Source organism: Microcebus murinus, chromosome 2 (assembly GCF_040939455.1).
Source record: "Microcebus murinus isolate Inina chromosome 2, M.murinus_Inina_mat1.0, whole genome shotgun sequence".
In the NCBI taxonomy this organism is placed as follows: Eukaryota; Metazoa; Chordata; class Mammalia; order Primates; family Cheirogaleidae; genus Microcebus; species Microcebus murinus.
Genome location: NC_134105.1, coordinates 32,003,427 through 32,019,625, shown reverse-complemented (window position 1 = coordinate 32,019,625; position 16,199 = coordinate 32,003,427). Strand labels below are relative to the sequence as shown.

Sequence of the window (16,199 nt, the reverse complement as noted above, 5' to 3'; positions counted from 1 at the left end):
CCCATTCCCAGCCTTGCAACTTGTTCTCCAGGGACTGTATCCTCCCATCCCAGAAAGGCGGCAAATGCAATTACCTAGCAAGAGACCAGATAGACCAGAAATTGTTAGACAAAGGATTTGTGTTTCTGATCAGCAAATTTATTTATATCAAAAAATAGTTGTCTTAATTCCTTTCTGGAAGAAGGCAGAGTGTGAAAAAACCCAAACAAATAAAAATAGGAAATACTTTACAAAAGTATACAAATTAAATTCATTAGAGTGTGCATGTAATGAAATACCTCATCCTTATTTAAAAGAATACAATTACCCAAATCACTGCTGTCCTGGAAATCCTAGAAGAAGTACTTTGTGTCTATAACACAAGACAGAACTAACAGCAGGTGACTGTCTACAGTATGTCTCAACTGTGTTTTCTCATTAAACACTCACAATCCTGGGCAGGAGATGTTATCCCCGCATACAAAGGACAAAATTCAGAGTTGAGCCAAAAACCGTGCCAGCCATTCTGGCAGATATCAAACTTCAGAAGAGGAGAAGAAATGAGGATGTCCAAGGACAGCAATGACAAGCTGTTGGTGAAGCACGTGGCACAGAGGAACGAACACGAGCTTTGATGTCAGGTGCTTTTGAATCTCTTTCTGCCACTTGCTGGCTTGGGGCAAGTCGGTTCAGCTCTCTGTCCTGCCTCATTTACAAAGAGGAGGTGCTGTAGCTTCCCAGACAGGGTTGCTGTGCAAATGGGATAATGAAGGCAGCGGTCGGGTAGTGTGTGCTTCCTTTAGGAGATCTCAGCACATACCATGGCTCTTTTGGAACAAAGATGAGCCTGGAAATTTGGGCACTAGGGAGAAAACAGCAGCATTTTAGGTCACAAAGAAACAAGTGCACGCTGCATACGAGCCTATATGAGGTTCATAAATGGGCAAAACAAATCTAGATAAAAGTCAGAATAGTGGTTAACATTGAAGGGCTAGTAACTGGGAGGCAGCACGAGGAAGGCTTAAGCTGTTTGTGTTCTATGTGTCGATTTGGGTGGTGATTACATGGATGAGTTCAGTCTGAACATTTAATCAGGCGGTACCCTTAAGATTTGTCCACGTTTAGTATTTGTCCACGTTTAGCATGCACATAATACTTCAAAAAAAGGTGTTTCAAGGACACTTTATTATTATGGATTTGTTCATTCTTGTAATTTGTCCTTTATCCATCTGGAGACCAGGTAAATTTATAATATACATATAAATTGTATCTTATTCGTGAACTGCACTTTTTGTTGTGCAGTTATTGTCATTACCTCTAATAATGTTTTTTTTGCCTAAAATCCATTTTGTAAGTTATTAATATGGCCATACCAGCTTTCTTTTGGTTAGCATTTACAGTATATCTTTTTTGTATCTTTTTACTTTCAATTCTATGCATCTTTATGTTTTAGATGTTTCTTAAAAGTAGCATATAATAAAATTTTAGATTTGCAAACCAGTCTGATAATATGGTGAATACAATGACTTGTATATTTTATTTATTTATTGAGGAGAAGGAAAGAAGAGTTTATTAATTTGCTGGCAAAGGAGGAGATTGGCAGACCGCTCCTCCATGCAGGTATGCTGATGGGTGCCAGCTCCCCACGTCCTATTGAATCTCCATTCTGAGCTTAATCCACACACCTCCTCTGGCAGACAGTGCTCTAAGATGCTCACTTCCCCACCCACTGGTATTCACACCTTACTGCGATCCCCACCAAAGCTATGAGATACCACTTCTGAGGTTTAGTTATAAACGACTGTGACTTCCATCTTGCATGAGCTCTCCCTCTCTCAGTGACTCGCTCTTATGAAGCAGGTTCCATGTCGTGAGCTACCCTGTGGGGAGGCCCCATTGAGAGCAACCTCTGGTCAACACACAGGGAACTGAGACTGTCGGTCCAACAGCCAACAGCCCGTGAGGAACTGACGCCTGCCAACCATCATGTGAGTGAGCTTGGAAGCAGATCCTTCCCGAGTTGCGTATCGAGATGCCTGCGGCACCTTCTGACGCTCTGATTGCAGCCTTGGGAGAGACCCTGAGGCAGAGGGCCCAACTGAGTCCTGCTAGGGTTCCTGACCCACAACTGTGACATAATAAACATTTATTGTTTTAAGCCATTAAACTCTAGGGTAATTTTTAATGCAGCATTAGAATACTAATGTACCTCCTGATATCTCTTTGCAGTTTTATTTGTATGTCATTCATTTGTTGTTCACTCAGTCTCCAAATGCTCATTGAGACCCACTATGTAAGCTTTAGAGGAATCCACTGTTGAACACAGTCTTCGGGAAATGTATGCACCAGGGAGAAAATAGCATCACACGTCCAATTCACACTGAAAGAAGTGCACACTGTGTATGAGCTTGTATGAGCTTCATAAATGGGCAAAATGAATCTAGGTAGAATTCCAAATAGTGGTTAACTTTGGAGGCCTAATAACTGGGAGGAAGCACAAGGAAGACTTACAGGGCACTGTGTGTGTTCTGTATATGAGCATCCCTAATCTGAAAATCCAAAACCCAGAAGCTCAAAAGCTGAACTTTTGAGCACCGACTTGACACTCAAAAGAAATGCTCACTGCATTTGCAGAAAGAATTTGCATTTTTCCATTAAGAATAGTGCAAATTTTCCAAAATTCAAAAAAATTCAAATTCTGAAACGCTTCTGGTGCCAAGCATATCAGATAAGGGATACTCAGCCTATATTTGTTTTGTCAAAATAAAAATGAGATTTAAAATGTAAATTTTAAACTGAACTGGTAAGAGTTAGTTTTACAAGCTGAGCCAAGACTAGACCAATTATTAGCCATATGGTTGTACAAATATGAGCTTAAATAGTTGTAGCTCTGATTTTATAGGACCTAGTGCAAAAAGCATTTCTTAATATTATTAGTAAGTGCTTGTCAGACAGTAACACAAGACTATCTCCCTCCATAATCTGCCTACTGTTCATGTCATTTTTACCCCAAATTCCACTACAGTGCAGAAAAACAATGTGCATGTTAAAGATATATATTTCACAAAAGAAAAATATGTGTGTATATTATGCACAACTACATCTACATATACCTGTATGCATATATTGATTGATAGAGACAGAGATAAAAAGATAGAGATACAGCAATAGAGATTATAGAAAATAATATAGCGTACATGTTAAATATTTGGCTACGATCATGTTGAACTGACATAGACTTCCAGAGGTAAGGAGAAAACCCAGGAAAAACAATAAAACAATAGCCATGAAACTCAAGGACATAGTCTTTGCAAAGAAATCCTTTGCCTGCAATACTCAACAGAGACTTTGGGTGGTGGCAGCTGAAAATTTTCTAACAAATGAGTTTGGAGCATCTTCAGTTGAGGTGGTCACAACCTCTTGGCTGCTCACAGCTCCAGGAAGACTCAGGTGGGTCACAACCTTTGTACCTTTACTGCATCTAAAGAGCCCCATCCATTCTGCCCAGGACTGTGGACAACTCTGAAACATCCCAGGTCACTGAGGTGTCCTTCTGTCTCCAAACACTTTCAGGAAAGCCATCTTTACATCTTTGTTCCTGAGGCTGTAGATGATGGGATTGAGGAAGGCAGAGACAACGTTGTAGAACAGCGCCAGCTTCTTGTCCCGCTCGGGGTCATACCAGGACCCGGGCCTCATGTACATCATCATGCATGGTGCATAGAACATGGTGACCACAGTGATGTGGGAAGCACATGTGGAAAAGGACTTGATCCTCCCCTGGGATGAGCGGATTCTGAAGATGGAGGCAAAGATGCGCATGTAAGAGGCCAGGATGAGGGAGAGTGGGACCAAGAGCAGGGTGAAACCCAAGATGAAGTCCAGCCGGTCGTTGAAGGATGTGTCTGCACAGGCCAACTTCAGGACAGCAGGGACCTCACAGAAGAAGTGGTTTATCTTGTGAGGGCCACAGTAAGGCAGACGCATGGTGAAGACAGTGTACACCAGAGACGAAGCTATGCTAATGCACCAACACACTATGACCATCTTGATACAAATGGGACGGCTCATGAGTAGGCTGTAGTGAAGGGGAAAACAAATGGCCACATACCTGTCATAAGCCATAACAGCATAGAGGACACACTCAGCAATACCCAGGACTAAAAAGATGAACATCTGGGCAACACAAGCTCCCCAGGAGATGGTTCTCTTTGGAAATACCATATTAACCAACATCTGAGGCACAGTGGTGGTGACATAGCTCATGTCCACCATCGAAAGGATACTGAGAAAGAAGTACATGGGTGTGTGGAGGCGTGAGTCCAGGTAGATGAGGGTGGTGATGAGTCCATTGCCCAGCAGAGTGATGAGGTAGAGGAGGAGGAAGAAGGTGAAGAGGGCCATTCTGACCTGTGGTTCACTGGAGAAGCCAAGGAGGAGGAACTCGGACACAGAGCTGTGGTTTTCCTTGCCAACGGTCTGCATGGCGATCTGCCTATTAAGGAGAGACAAAGACTTCCCTGTTCTGTCCTTGGTCCTGGGGAAGGGAGGATGGGATTGACAGAACCCGAACCACATACACCCAAAACAGCATGCACAGTAACTTACAGATTAGATCAAACCTTTGTTGAGTTGGACAAAAAGGTCAAGAATCTAGGGCAGCCGTGCTGGTGGGCAGTAGGTCAGAAGATCTGGATTCATGCCTGTAATGCAGCAAAGGATGCCTGACTGGTCACGGGGTCATCTCTGGAAACCACCCTCACCCTAGAAGACAAGGAATTAGGTAGTCACGTTTGTAGCAGGGAACCAGACCAACCCCTTCCTACTGCCGAGTTTTATCAGGGCTGCACAATTGTCCCAATCTGGAGTGAGCATCTAGATGCCTCTGCTGAGAACTTAACATGATGACACTGACTGTGTCTGTGGGCTGTGGGATACTTTCAACTCAGAGCTAGGGTGGTGGCAACACAAAGTCACATGTAGCTGCAACTATAGAGGAGAGGAAATAGGAGGTCCTACAGAGATGAGGAATGACATGCTAGGGACAGAGGGGACAGACCTCACAGCCCTGAGCACCCAAGACATGGACCCCTGGCTCCTGGCTTGCTGCTCCCAGTCCCCCTGAGGCCTGCCTGGGCCTTGTTTCCTGTACCAGGTATAGGAGGAATTTTCTGTTGAATCCTTAGAATTACCACCCCAGGACCCCATTGTTCCATTGTTCCCTGAGTGTTCCATGGTTGTCACTTACAGCTGTGTGACCTTGAGAGAATCCCCTGTGCTCCCTTGGCCTAAGTCTCCCCATCTGTTAAATAGAGATAGAACATCTACGACAAGGAGCATATGAGATGCTGTATATCAAGACATCATGACAAATAAAAACACTAGGCAAATAAAAAGGGTTAGTATAAGTGGAATGAACTGGGAAATCAGAAGCGCTGGGGGTAGTCCTGGCTTGATCTTGGGTAACTCCATATCCCTCTCTGAGCTTCACAGCCCCATCTATAATATGAGGCTGTTGTGGCCTCAATGGCCCCAAAAGGCCCTTCGAGCTCTGGTGTTCTTTGGTACCAGGAGCACCAGCTGCTGACCTCTCATTGCCTCAGTGCCTGAGCACCATGGGTAGGGCTGAGCGCAGCAGCCCGTTGAGCAGGATTGTGTTGGCAGGAGATTCATTCCAGGAGCTGCAGACACACACCCAGAGAATATACAGACATAGACTCGGGCCTCAACACACCCGAGCCTGGTAACCTCTTTACCTACTCCCAAGTTACTTAGCCTCTCAGAGTCCCAGGGTCATTTGTAATATGAGGGTAATATCTGCATAGTGGAGACTGAAAGAAAAATGCCTGGTTTCTAGAAAGTGCAATAAATGCAAGCAATTTAGATCATGGGAAGCTATGTGGATGGAGGTGTGGAGAGAGGAGAGAGCAGGTGCACTAGCATTCTTGAGGATCTGAGGTTCCAGGGGAAAAAGCTGAAAACCTGATTATGAGGACCGAGTGTCACGAGATGATGGGGGAGGAGTGGGAGATGGAAAAGCTGTCCCAGGCTGAATGGGCTAAAGAATATAGTGCTAGATGTGTGTTCTGTGCTTTCAGAAACTCTAATAATTGGATGAAGGAGAAAAATGTCCCAGAGAAGGAAGGTTTGTGAAAGTAAGAGGAGGCTGGGGCAGCTCAGTCTCGGACATTGAGAGGGGAACCTTCAAGAGATAAGGTGTGGTCAGCAGTGCACATGTCAAACCCTGGCACCAAGACGACAGGGCTGAGAAAGAGGAGGTGCTCACATACTCCTGTCCCCAAATCCCACATCCTCCTTTGCCCCCGTCCACACTCCAGACCTGGACTCTTGCACAGGACCCCTCCATGCCCCCCTCCCCCTCCCCCACCTGCAGATAGTGTCTCAGCAATCAGCCCCTATGGCTGGAATTCATGGCCTTTCTCAATCTGGTTCTAACCATTTTTGTTTAATTTTCTAAATTAAAATTGATATGAATGTTTTAGGTTAAATGAATCTCTTTTGTCATGCTGGAGTCCCAGCTATTAGGTGTGCCCATCACCCAAATAGCGTTCACTGGACCCGTTGCGTAGGTTTTTACCCTGGCTCCGGCCTTTCCCCCCACTGATTTCCACTGAGTTTTACCTGCCTCTGGGTAAAAATGTGTGCTCATCAGTTAGTTCCAATTTAATAATGAGTACATGTAACATTTGTTCCATCCATAAAAAAGAGATGAATTAGTACCTTTTGCAACAATCTGGATGGAACTGTAGAACATTCTCCCCAATGGTTCTAACCAGTTTTCATGTCCGTGTGATTCTCTAGTTATCTCAGTGAGACTTCTGAACCATGATGCTAACACACGACCCCCAAAGTGATCCTAGTCTGGGCTGCAGGGGTCTCCTGCCACGGAGACACAGATCTTCCAGGCTAGCTGGCTTCCTCAGTGCCTGCCACACATGCCACCACCTTCTGCTCCAGCTGTTCCTCTGCTGGGAATGCCTTCCCTAATCCATTCTGCCTTCTACCTCCCACTCTTCCTCCTCATCTGACCAGTCCAGCCGTGGTTTTTTTTATGTGTTTATTGTCTTCCCTGCCAGGCTGAAGGCACAGGTGTGTCTCTTTTACATCTGTCCACAGGGTCTAGCACAGAGATGGTAAATGTTCAGGGCTTGACAAAATCCTGGACTCCTGATAGTGTCAGTGCTTTGGGAAAGAGAGTAAGCGTCCACCCAGCCAGGAGAAAGTAGGGATGGGCAGGCTGGTTTTTCTAATTTTCTGTGCTTTAAGATCAGAGTCTGCTCTACCTTCCACCAAGCTAATAAGGGGCAGGATGAAGACTAAAGCCTGGGACTCTGGCTGCATAGCCTGCCAGGCTCTGGACCACTGCGCCTCCTGCCTCTGACAAAGGCAAGGTAAAGCTGCAATTTCGTCTAGCCCTCTCGCCAGCTTAGCTCCTATTCTCATCCGCCCTCCTCGCTCCACCTGCCAGTGTTCCTCTGTTCCTGCTAGGCCCTGGGCTTCTGGTAGACAAGAAGGGAGAAGATGCCTCCCACTAGGGAGCCCCAAGACACTGTCTGGTGCGGAGGTGGGAAGGTGGCCCTGAGAGGGACGAGCACAAGTCAGGAAACGGCCATGAAAGTGCCCTGGATAGGAATGGGCTCCGCTCAGCAAGGGCAGTTCTCCCTCCGCTCCTCCCCAGTGAGTTGGGAGAGAAGACTGGGGTGGGGCTCCTTTGTCCATTGCTGGGGATGCCCAGGGAAGCAAACTTGCCCAGCCTCCCTCAGTGCCACCTACACATGCTTGTCCTTCTGCTTGAGTGGCCTCCTTCCCTCCTGTGGCAGCACCGGTCTGGTTTCTCTGTTGCATGCGTGCAGGAGAAAGCAGTTCCTCCTCTCCTTAGCTCTGCAGGGGAACGCTGTGCTTCTCTTAAGTGTCCTGGACCAGGAGCAGCCCTGCAGCGAGGGACTTCCAGTTGGCAGATCCAAGGGTCCTGTTTGCATCAGAACAGGGCTGGAGAGTTTCCAGCCCCTGAAAAGCCCTGGGGACTCCCTGTCTGTGCTGGCAAACAGCACTAAGCCTCTGGGCGCGATGACACATACAGCCAGAAAGTTTAATGCCTCCGAGATATTTTCGGCTTGGATCTGGAGAGCTGGATATCCTTTTGAAGTTTCCATTGGGGACTGAAATTGCTTCCCACTGAGACCTCGGACGGGGGTCGGGAGGGGTGTCCGTGGCTGACTGCCACATCCCTGTGTGACACAGTGATGAAACTAATAAGATGTGCTGTGTTTCTTTCTCAAACACGTTTGTTTGTGTTTTACATCTTCGGGCATCTTATCCAAGGCTGCACAAGTCAAATAGGGGGACAACTAGGGCTTAGATACAATAGTCCCCCTTTACCCATGAGGGAGGAGGGGAAAATGCAGGTTCCCGACCACAAAGCAGAAACGCTGTGCAAACCTAGAATGCTCAGCAATATTGTTAGAAAGTAGACTGAACAGGTATCAGGAAAACTGCTCAGCACTTTCTTGCCCTGAATTTGTCAGCCCTACTGGCCCTGAGTGTTTTAGAGCTGCTTCAGTTGTCCTTAGCTAATTATAACACTAAAATTCCACCTAGTGGGAAAGTGTAATATCACTAACATAACATGGGTTGCAAGACAGTGTATGAGGATGGCACTGCGCCTGCATGAATTGTTTCACTATGAACAATCAAAATTATAATGTAAACACTTTGCATTGCTCCTAGGGCAGAGATTTAAAGCAACACCACAGTGGGCAGATGCTGATTTTGCATGCACGAAGCTCTGTGGAAGACATTCCTGTGCCCCAGGAGCAAGCGCCCTATTAAGTCACCTCTAATAAACTCACCTACGTCTCTGGCTGGTCTTACTTGAGTCATTCTTTCGCCTCTCATTCCCTCTTAGTTTGGGGGGTGATTTTTCTATACTGTTCTGAGATTTTCAAGGGACAGGGATTTTTCCAAGAACAGGTATTTGTTCCAAGATCCCAGTGGATGCCCCAAATCACAGCTAGGACTCAACCCTGTAGGCACTACGTTTTTCCCTATACATACATACGGATGAAAATGTTTAATTTATAAATTAGGTATGGTAAGAGATTCAAAACAGTAACTAGTAATAACATAGAACAATTACAACAATGTACTGTAATAAAAGTTATGTGAATGTGGTCTCTGTCTCAAAATATCTTGTACTATACTCACCCTTCTTGTGATGATGTCAATGATAAAATGCCTACGTGATGGGAGGAAGAGAGGTGGATGACGGGGATTTGTGCTGTAGTCTTAGGCTGCTATTGACCTTGAGCAAGAGCATCAGGGTGCCAGGACAGTGGATCTGACAACCAAGATGACCACTAACTTACTAAGTGGTGGGTGGCACATACAGTACGGATATGCTGGACAAAGGGATGCTTTGTGCCCCTGGTAGGATGGAGCGAGGTGGAGTGAGAATTTATCACACTGCTCACAACAGCACACAATTTAAAACTTAGGAATTGTTTGTTTCTGGAATTTTTCATGTCATATTTTTGGACCACAGTTGACTGCAGATAACTGAAACCATGGATAACAGGAACCACTATTATATAATTGCTCCTGATATTTATTAGTGTTTCCATAACTACCATACATTGAAGATCTACTAATTTCCCCAGATACCTACTCAGGGCCACATACCCTATTGTGGTATAAATGCTACCAAATCTATTACCATAACAGTACCTACCTACTATTGAACACCTTCTCTTATCAGATGCTACCTGGTCATTACTCCTAATATAATTAGCACATTGACTGCCAAAAAGAAAATATTTTTTCTGCTGGGACCACAGTGTTTTATTATGAAAATCGTATAAAAACCTCAAAAAAAGATTATTTTTAATAAAAAAATTTAATTAAAAAAATTTGTTATTTTTTATTGCTTTCTGTGGTGTTGCCCAGGGGGCCACTTACCACATAACATGGTAGGTGGCTACAGCATGGTCAGTTGCCTTCACACCATGCAGCTCCCAAGGTAAAGAGACATGTGAGTTACATATGCCTCTCAGGCTCAAAACCAGTGTAAGTTAAATACAACTCACATGGCAGTTAATGTGGTAATCGTCACAACAAGTTCGATAAGTCATTGATAGACTAAGAGGTTCAGAGAGTTTAAAAGAATCAAGTGGTTTGTTCCCACCACACAGCAGGTAAATCGTATAGCCCAAATCTAAACTTAGACCTGTCAGGTTCCAAATCACTGTAGTGCAGCGTTTCTATCACCAGAAGCAACGCTGGTTTACAGGGTGTGTGTAGTCCGGCTGTGGAATGCTTCCAAGGCTGCGTGCAGGAGCCAGCTGGTCGAAGGGACAGATGTGCAGCCTTCCTCTGATCCACTCTGAGGACGCTCTCCCCAACTAAGTTCTCTCTTGAGTCTTTCTAGAATTCCAAGAGGGAAAGGCAAGAGACTAGCTTGGCCTCATTAACAAATGCAGGTAGAGATCACTGGAAAGGGAGCTGCGTCATGGGTGAGAGCCATTGGCCACTTGGGAGATGGTCCAGTCTCACAGGGTAGAATTTAGTTTCTTTTTTTGTGTGTATTTCTTTCTGGTCACTTACTCAGGAAACTTAACTTCCCTAAGGCTCAATTTTTTTAACAGTAAAATTTGGATAACAATATGAACTTCACATGGTCTGAGGATTGAGTGAAGTGAGGTTTTTAAGCATTGGACAACATGAACATATTATGTGGTAAAGAAATGGGAGAAATTATCATCATCATCATCATCACCATCATCTTGATTCATCTGAGGTAAGACAGCGAGGAAAAGGTCCAGATGGGCTGAGCCCCCACCTGTGCCCCTTTGAAGCCTGTCTTCATTCCAGGACACATCTCTGTCTCTCTTCACCTGACACTTGGCCATGGTACTGTAGGATTAAATTTGTTAAAATTCTGTTAAGACTTTTTGCATCTGTGTTCATGAAGGATATGGGCCTATAGTTTTCTTGTAATATCTTTTGTTGGTTTTGGTATCAGAGTGGTGCTGGCCTCACAGAATGAGCTGGGAACTGTTTGCGCCTCTGAAAGTTTCTAGATGAGTTTGTGCAGATTTTTAATTATTTCATCCTTAAATGATTGGCATAATTCACAAGTTAATCCATTTGAGTCTAGAGTTTTCACTGTGGAAGGGTTTTAACTACACATTCAATAGATATATTTCGGGGCCCAGAGCAGTGGCTCACGCCTGTAATCCTATCCCTCTGGGACACATAGCCTGAGCTCAGGAGTTCCAGATCAGCCTGAGCCTGAGTGAGACCCCGTCTCTACTAAAAAGTAGAAAGAAATTAACTGGAGGACTAAAAATATATCTATAAAAAATCAGCCTGGCATGGTCATACATGCCTATAGTCCCAGCTACTCGGGGGGCTGAGGCAGAAGGATTGCTTGATCCCAGGAGTTTGAGGTTTCTGTGAGCTAGGCTGACACCATGGCACTTTAGCCTGGGCAACAGAGTGAGACTCTGTCTCAAAAAAATAAATAAAATAAAATAAAATAGATATATGTCTAGTCCGATTATATATTTCTTTTCAAGGGAGCTTTGTTACTTAATGTCTTTTAATGAATTTGTTCATTTTATCTGTTATCTAATTTATTGAAAGAAATTTATTTATAATCCTTTATTACTTTTTTAATGTCTATGTAATCAATAGTGATGTTACCCTTCTCACTGCTGAAATTGGATATGTTTCCTTTACCTTGTTTCCTGATCAGTTGGGCTACAATATTTTCAATATTATTTGTCTTCTGAAAAAACAAACATTACGTTTGGTTTCATGGATATTCTCTATTGTTTTTCTGTGTTCCATTTCACTGATTTCCTAATCTTAATTATTTCCTTTTTTATTTGTACTTTGAGTTTAATTTGCTCTTATTTATCTAGTTCTTAAGATGGAAGCAGATGTCATTTATATGAGATGTTTTTTCTTTTTTAATATAGACACTTTAGTACTATAAGTTTCTCACTAAGTACTATTTAGGTATAGCCAGGCAATAGAGCAAGACTTTGTCTCAAAAAAAAAAAAAAAAAAAAAAAAAAAGAACAGAAAAGAAAAAAGAAAGAAAGAAAGAAAAAGAAAAAGGAAAAAAGAAAGAAAACATGCTGTTTAGTTACATCTCACAAATTTTGATATATTGTGTCTTCATTTTCATTGGTTCCAAATATGTTCTAATTTTTTATTTTCCTCTTTGATTGATAGGGTTTTTTTAGAAGTGTCTTTTTAAGTTCCAAATATTTGGACATTTTCTAGATATATTTCTTTGTCTTTCAGCTTTTGATGTCTGAAAAATTATTTCACCTTGATTTTTTAAAGATATGTTCTTGGGGTAAATGTTCTACTTAAGATGGATTTTTCCCCCTTCCTTTCAGAACCTGCAAGACATTACTTCATGGTCTCTTGGCTTCCATTATCATTGATGAGAAGTCAGCTGTCATTCTTATCTTTGAGGCTCTGTATGTTATCTATCTTTGTCTGGCTTCTTTTAAGACTAGCACTGGTATTAAGCAATTTGATTATGATGGGCCTTGTTAAAATTTTCTCCATATTTATTTTTAGTTGAGCGTGTCTTGGATCTGTGAACTTTTAGTTTTAATTACATTTGGTAAATTTTATAATTAATATAATTAATATGTGACAATATTAATATATAAATAACAATTATCCATTATTTTTTCAAATATTTTTCTGTTTCCCCTCTAATCTCTTTTGGGAAATTTTATGAAACATGTATTAGGCCTCATGATATTGTCCTATAGTTCACTGATACTCTGTTCACTTTTAAACTCTTTTCTTCTGAGTTTTGGTTAGTTTTTATTATAATATTGCTATGATTATTAATCTTTTCTCCTGTAATCTCTAATCTAATGGTAATCTCACCCAGTGCATTTTTCATCTAACATATTGTAGTTTTCTTCTACATATGGTTTTATAATTACATGTAAGTCTTATATTTATATTCTTCATGTTCCTCCTTAATAAGTTCAGTCTTTCTTGCAGGTTTTTAAACATAAACAATATAAATATGTTGACTCTTTAATGTCCTTATCAACTTATTCTATCACATGTGTAATTTCTCAGTCAGTTTTAACTGAATTATTTTCCCCATCATTATTAGGCTCTTTCATTTTGTTTCATTGCACTCCTGGTAATTTTTTATGGGTGTCAGACATTTGAATCTTACCTTGTTGATTCAACATGTTGGATATTTTTTGGATTCTTAATAAATATTTTTGAGGGTTTTCTGGAATGAAGTTAGGTTGCTTTTAAACATTTTGACTGTTTTGAATTTTGCTTTTAAGTGTTGTGAGGTGACCCCAGAGCGGCATTCACTCCAGCTAGCAGGGGTAGGAAACACCTCTGGTCATAGATGAGCTCTGAGAATTGTTCCCACTAATCCTTCCACTTGTTTTCTCTGCCTTCTTTCCTCCCTTCCTCATCCTCCAGTAATTTTCACACACACATGCATTGATCAGTACTCAACTGAACACTCGAGTGGGACCCTCTGCAGATCTCTGGAGCTCTTTTTTCTAGCAGCTTTCATTTTCCCAGTACCCTGCTCCATGAACTCTACACACCCTGGCCTCTCTGAACTCCCAACTCTATCTCCTCAACCCAGGAGACCACTAATCTCCTCTGTGTTCTCGATCCCCATGGCACAACCTGGTTACTCTTTCTAAGCAGCAACTGGGGAAATTGTAGGGCTCACTTCACTGGTTTCCCTTATCTCACAGAGCACTGTCTTTGTTGCCTGATGTTCAGTATCTTGGAGAACATTATTTCACATATTTTGTTTGGATTTTTAGTTGCTACAAATGGGAAGATAATTTTGATTCCTGTTACTTTGTCCTGGCTGGGAACAAAGTCTGTAACTGCTATCTCTATACTTTATAACTCTAACTCAACTCAGTAATTATTTGGGGCCAGGACATTTTACTATATTGCAATGATATCAAATTTATTATCATTTCTAATAGAAAAAAAAATGGAGGCCGGGCGTGGTGGCTCACGCCTGTAATCCTAGCACTCTGGGAGGCCGAGGCAGGCGGATTGCTCAAGGTCAGGAGTTCGAAACCACCCTGAGCAAGAGCGAGACCCTGTCTCTACTATAAATAGAAATGAATTAATTGGCCAACTAATATATATATAGAAAAAATTAGCCGGGCTTGGTGGCGCATGCCTGTAGTCCCAGCTACTCAGGAGACTGAGGCAGGAGGATTGCTTGAGCCCAGGAGTTTGAGGTTGCTGTGAGCTAGGCTGACGCCATGGCACTCACTCTAGCCTGGGCAACAAAGCGAGACTCTGTCTCAAAAAAAAAAAAAAAAAAGGAACCAAAACCACATGTCCAACAATAGATGAACAATTCCTTGAAAATAATAGCTATAAACAATATGCAAGTGGATGGTAAATTGCTTATCATATAATATTAAATCTTTTAAAAGAAAGAATAGGGCAAAGGACATGAACAGAAACTTCTCAAAAGAAGACAGAATAATGGCCAACATGCATATGAAAAAATGTTCAACATCTCTAATCATCAGGGAAATGCAAATCAAAACTGCAATGAGATATCACTTAATTCCAGTGAGAATGGCCTTTATCAAAAAGTCCCAAATAACAAATGCTGGCGTGGATGTGGAGCGAGAGGAACACTGCTACAATGCTGGTGGGACTGCAAACTAGTTCAACCTCTGTGGAAAGCAATATGAAGATACCTCAAAGCGACACAAGTAGATCTACCATTTGATCCAGTAATTCCACTACTGGGCATCTACCCAAAAGATCAAAAGTCACTTTATGAAAAAGACACCTGCACTCGAACGTTTATAGCAGCACAATTCACAATTGCAAAGCTGTAGAAACATTCCAAGTGCTCATCAATTCATGAGTGGATTAATAAAATGTGGTATATGTATACCATGGAATACTACTCAGCTTTAAGAAACAATGGTGATGTAGCACCTCTTGTATATTCCTGGATACAGCTGGAACCCATTCTACTAAGTGAAGTATCTCAAGAATGGAAAAACCAGCACCACATGTACTCACCAGCAAATTGGTATTAACGGATCAACACCTAAGTGGACATATAGGAGTAACATTTATCAGGTGTCGGGAGAGTGGGAGGGGGGAGGAGGGGGTGGGTATATACAAACACAACGAGTAAGATGTGCAACGTTTGGGGGATGGACACGCTTGAAGCTCTTACTTGAGGGGAGAGGAGGGCATGGGCAATATATGTAACCTTAACACTTGTACCCGCATAATATGCTAAAATAAAAAAATAAAAATAAAAAAATAGGAAAAAAAAAACATGAGGGAATAATTGCTCCATTAGGATTTGCCTGCAAAAAGAGAAAACCTAACTAATAGTGTCTCAGAGATATACAAGAGTTATTATTTTTTCACATAACAAAATGTCTTGAGGTAAGTGGCTAAGTGTATTAGTTCACTGGTGAACAATGTTAATAGGAGACCACTGTGATTCTCTGAGCCTTTCTTCACTGTTGCAAGAGAGTTCGCTCAACTCCAAACATCACATTTGTATTTGTGGTAAGAGAAAGGGGAGTTGAGGGATGGGATTTTTTCATAGTGACTTTATCCCTTTTCTTAGGAAAACAAATATTTTCACCAAGACTCCCTAGTAGAGTTTCTTTTTAAGTCTCACTGGACAGGACCAGGTTCTGAATCTGCCCTTGTTGAGAGGGATTCTAGGAAAGGGAGAGCTAGGACTGCTCATGACTTATTGATTACTCCAAACAAATGTTGTAATTAAAGGCACGGTTCCATTGGCAAAACAGGGGAAATGGATAGTCAACCAACTAGCATCTGTCTCAACAAAATTGAATCTATAGTGTGATATCAACCAGCCGAGAAAGAAAAAATAACCCACTATCGTTTAAGCATAGAAAAAAATTAGAAAAAAACATCAAGAGGTCACAATGGAACTTTTCCTTGAGTGGAACTAAAGGGTAATTTTTTATTCTTTCTACCTTTCCATGTTTATTAATTTTCTCAATGAGCGTGGATTACTTTTGTAATTCAGGAACCTGGAGGAATCTAGTGGAGATTATCCAAGGTGTAAGGAATCCACAGTGGAGTAATGTCTAGACCAAGAACCGAACTCCCTATTTTCCCCTCAGCCTCTGTTGCCTTGCAGCTCA

The 16,199-nt window shown here is 42.3% G+C and overlaps 1 protein-coding gene across 2 annotated transcripts; it reads right to left on the bottom strand.

Moving 5' to 3' along the window:
• Positions 1 to 3,146: 3,146 nt before the first annotated feature.
• Positions 3,147 to 5,130, bottom strand: LOC105869852 (olfactory receptor 2A12-like). 2 transcript variants are annotated; one of them, XM_012761970.3, is made up of 3 exons: positions 5,039 to 5,130; positions 4,588 to 4,743; positions 3,147 to 4,474 (listed from the first exon to the last, which is right to left on the bottom strand). In XM_012761970.3, exon 3 carries the CDS (start codon positions 4,462 to 4,464, stop codon positions 3,517 to 3,519), a length of 948 nt encoding a protein of 315 aa, XP_012617424.2. In that variant the 5' UTR covers positions 4,465 to 4,474; positions 4,588 to 4,743; positions 5,039 to 5,130; the 3' UTR covers positions 3,147 to 3,516. The 2 variants fall into 2 exon arrangements, with proteins under 2 accessions (XP_012617424.2, XP_012617425.2); XM_012761971.3 differs by having other exon boundaries at positions 4,588 to 4,682.
• Positions 5,131 to 16,199: the final 11,069 nt, after the last annotated feature.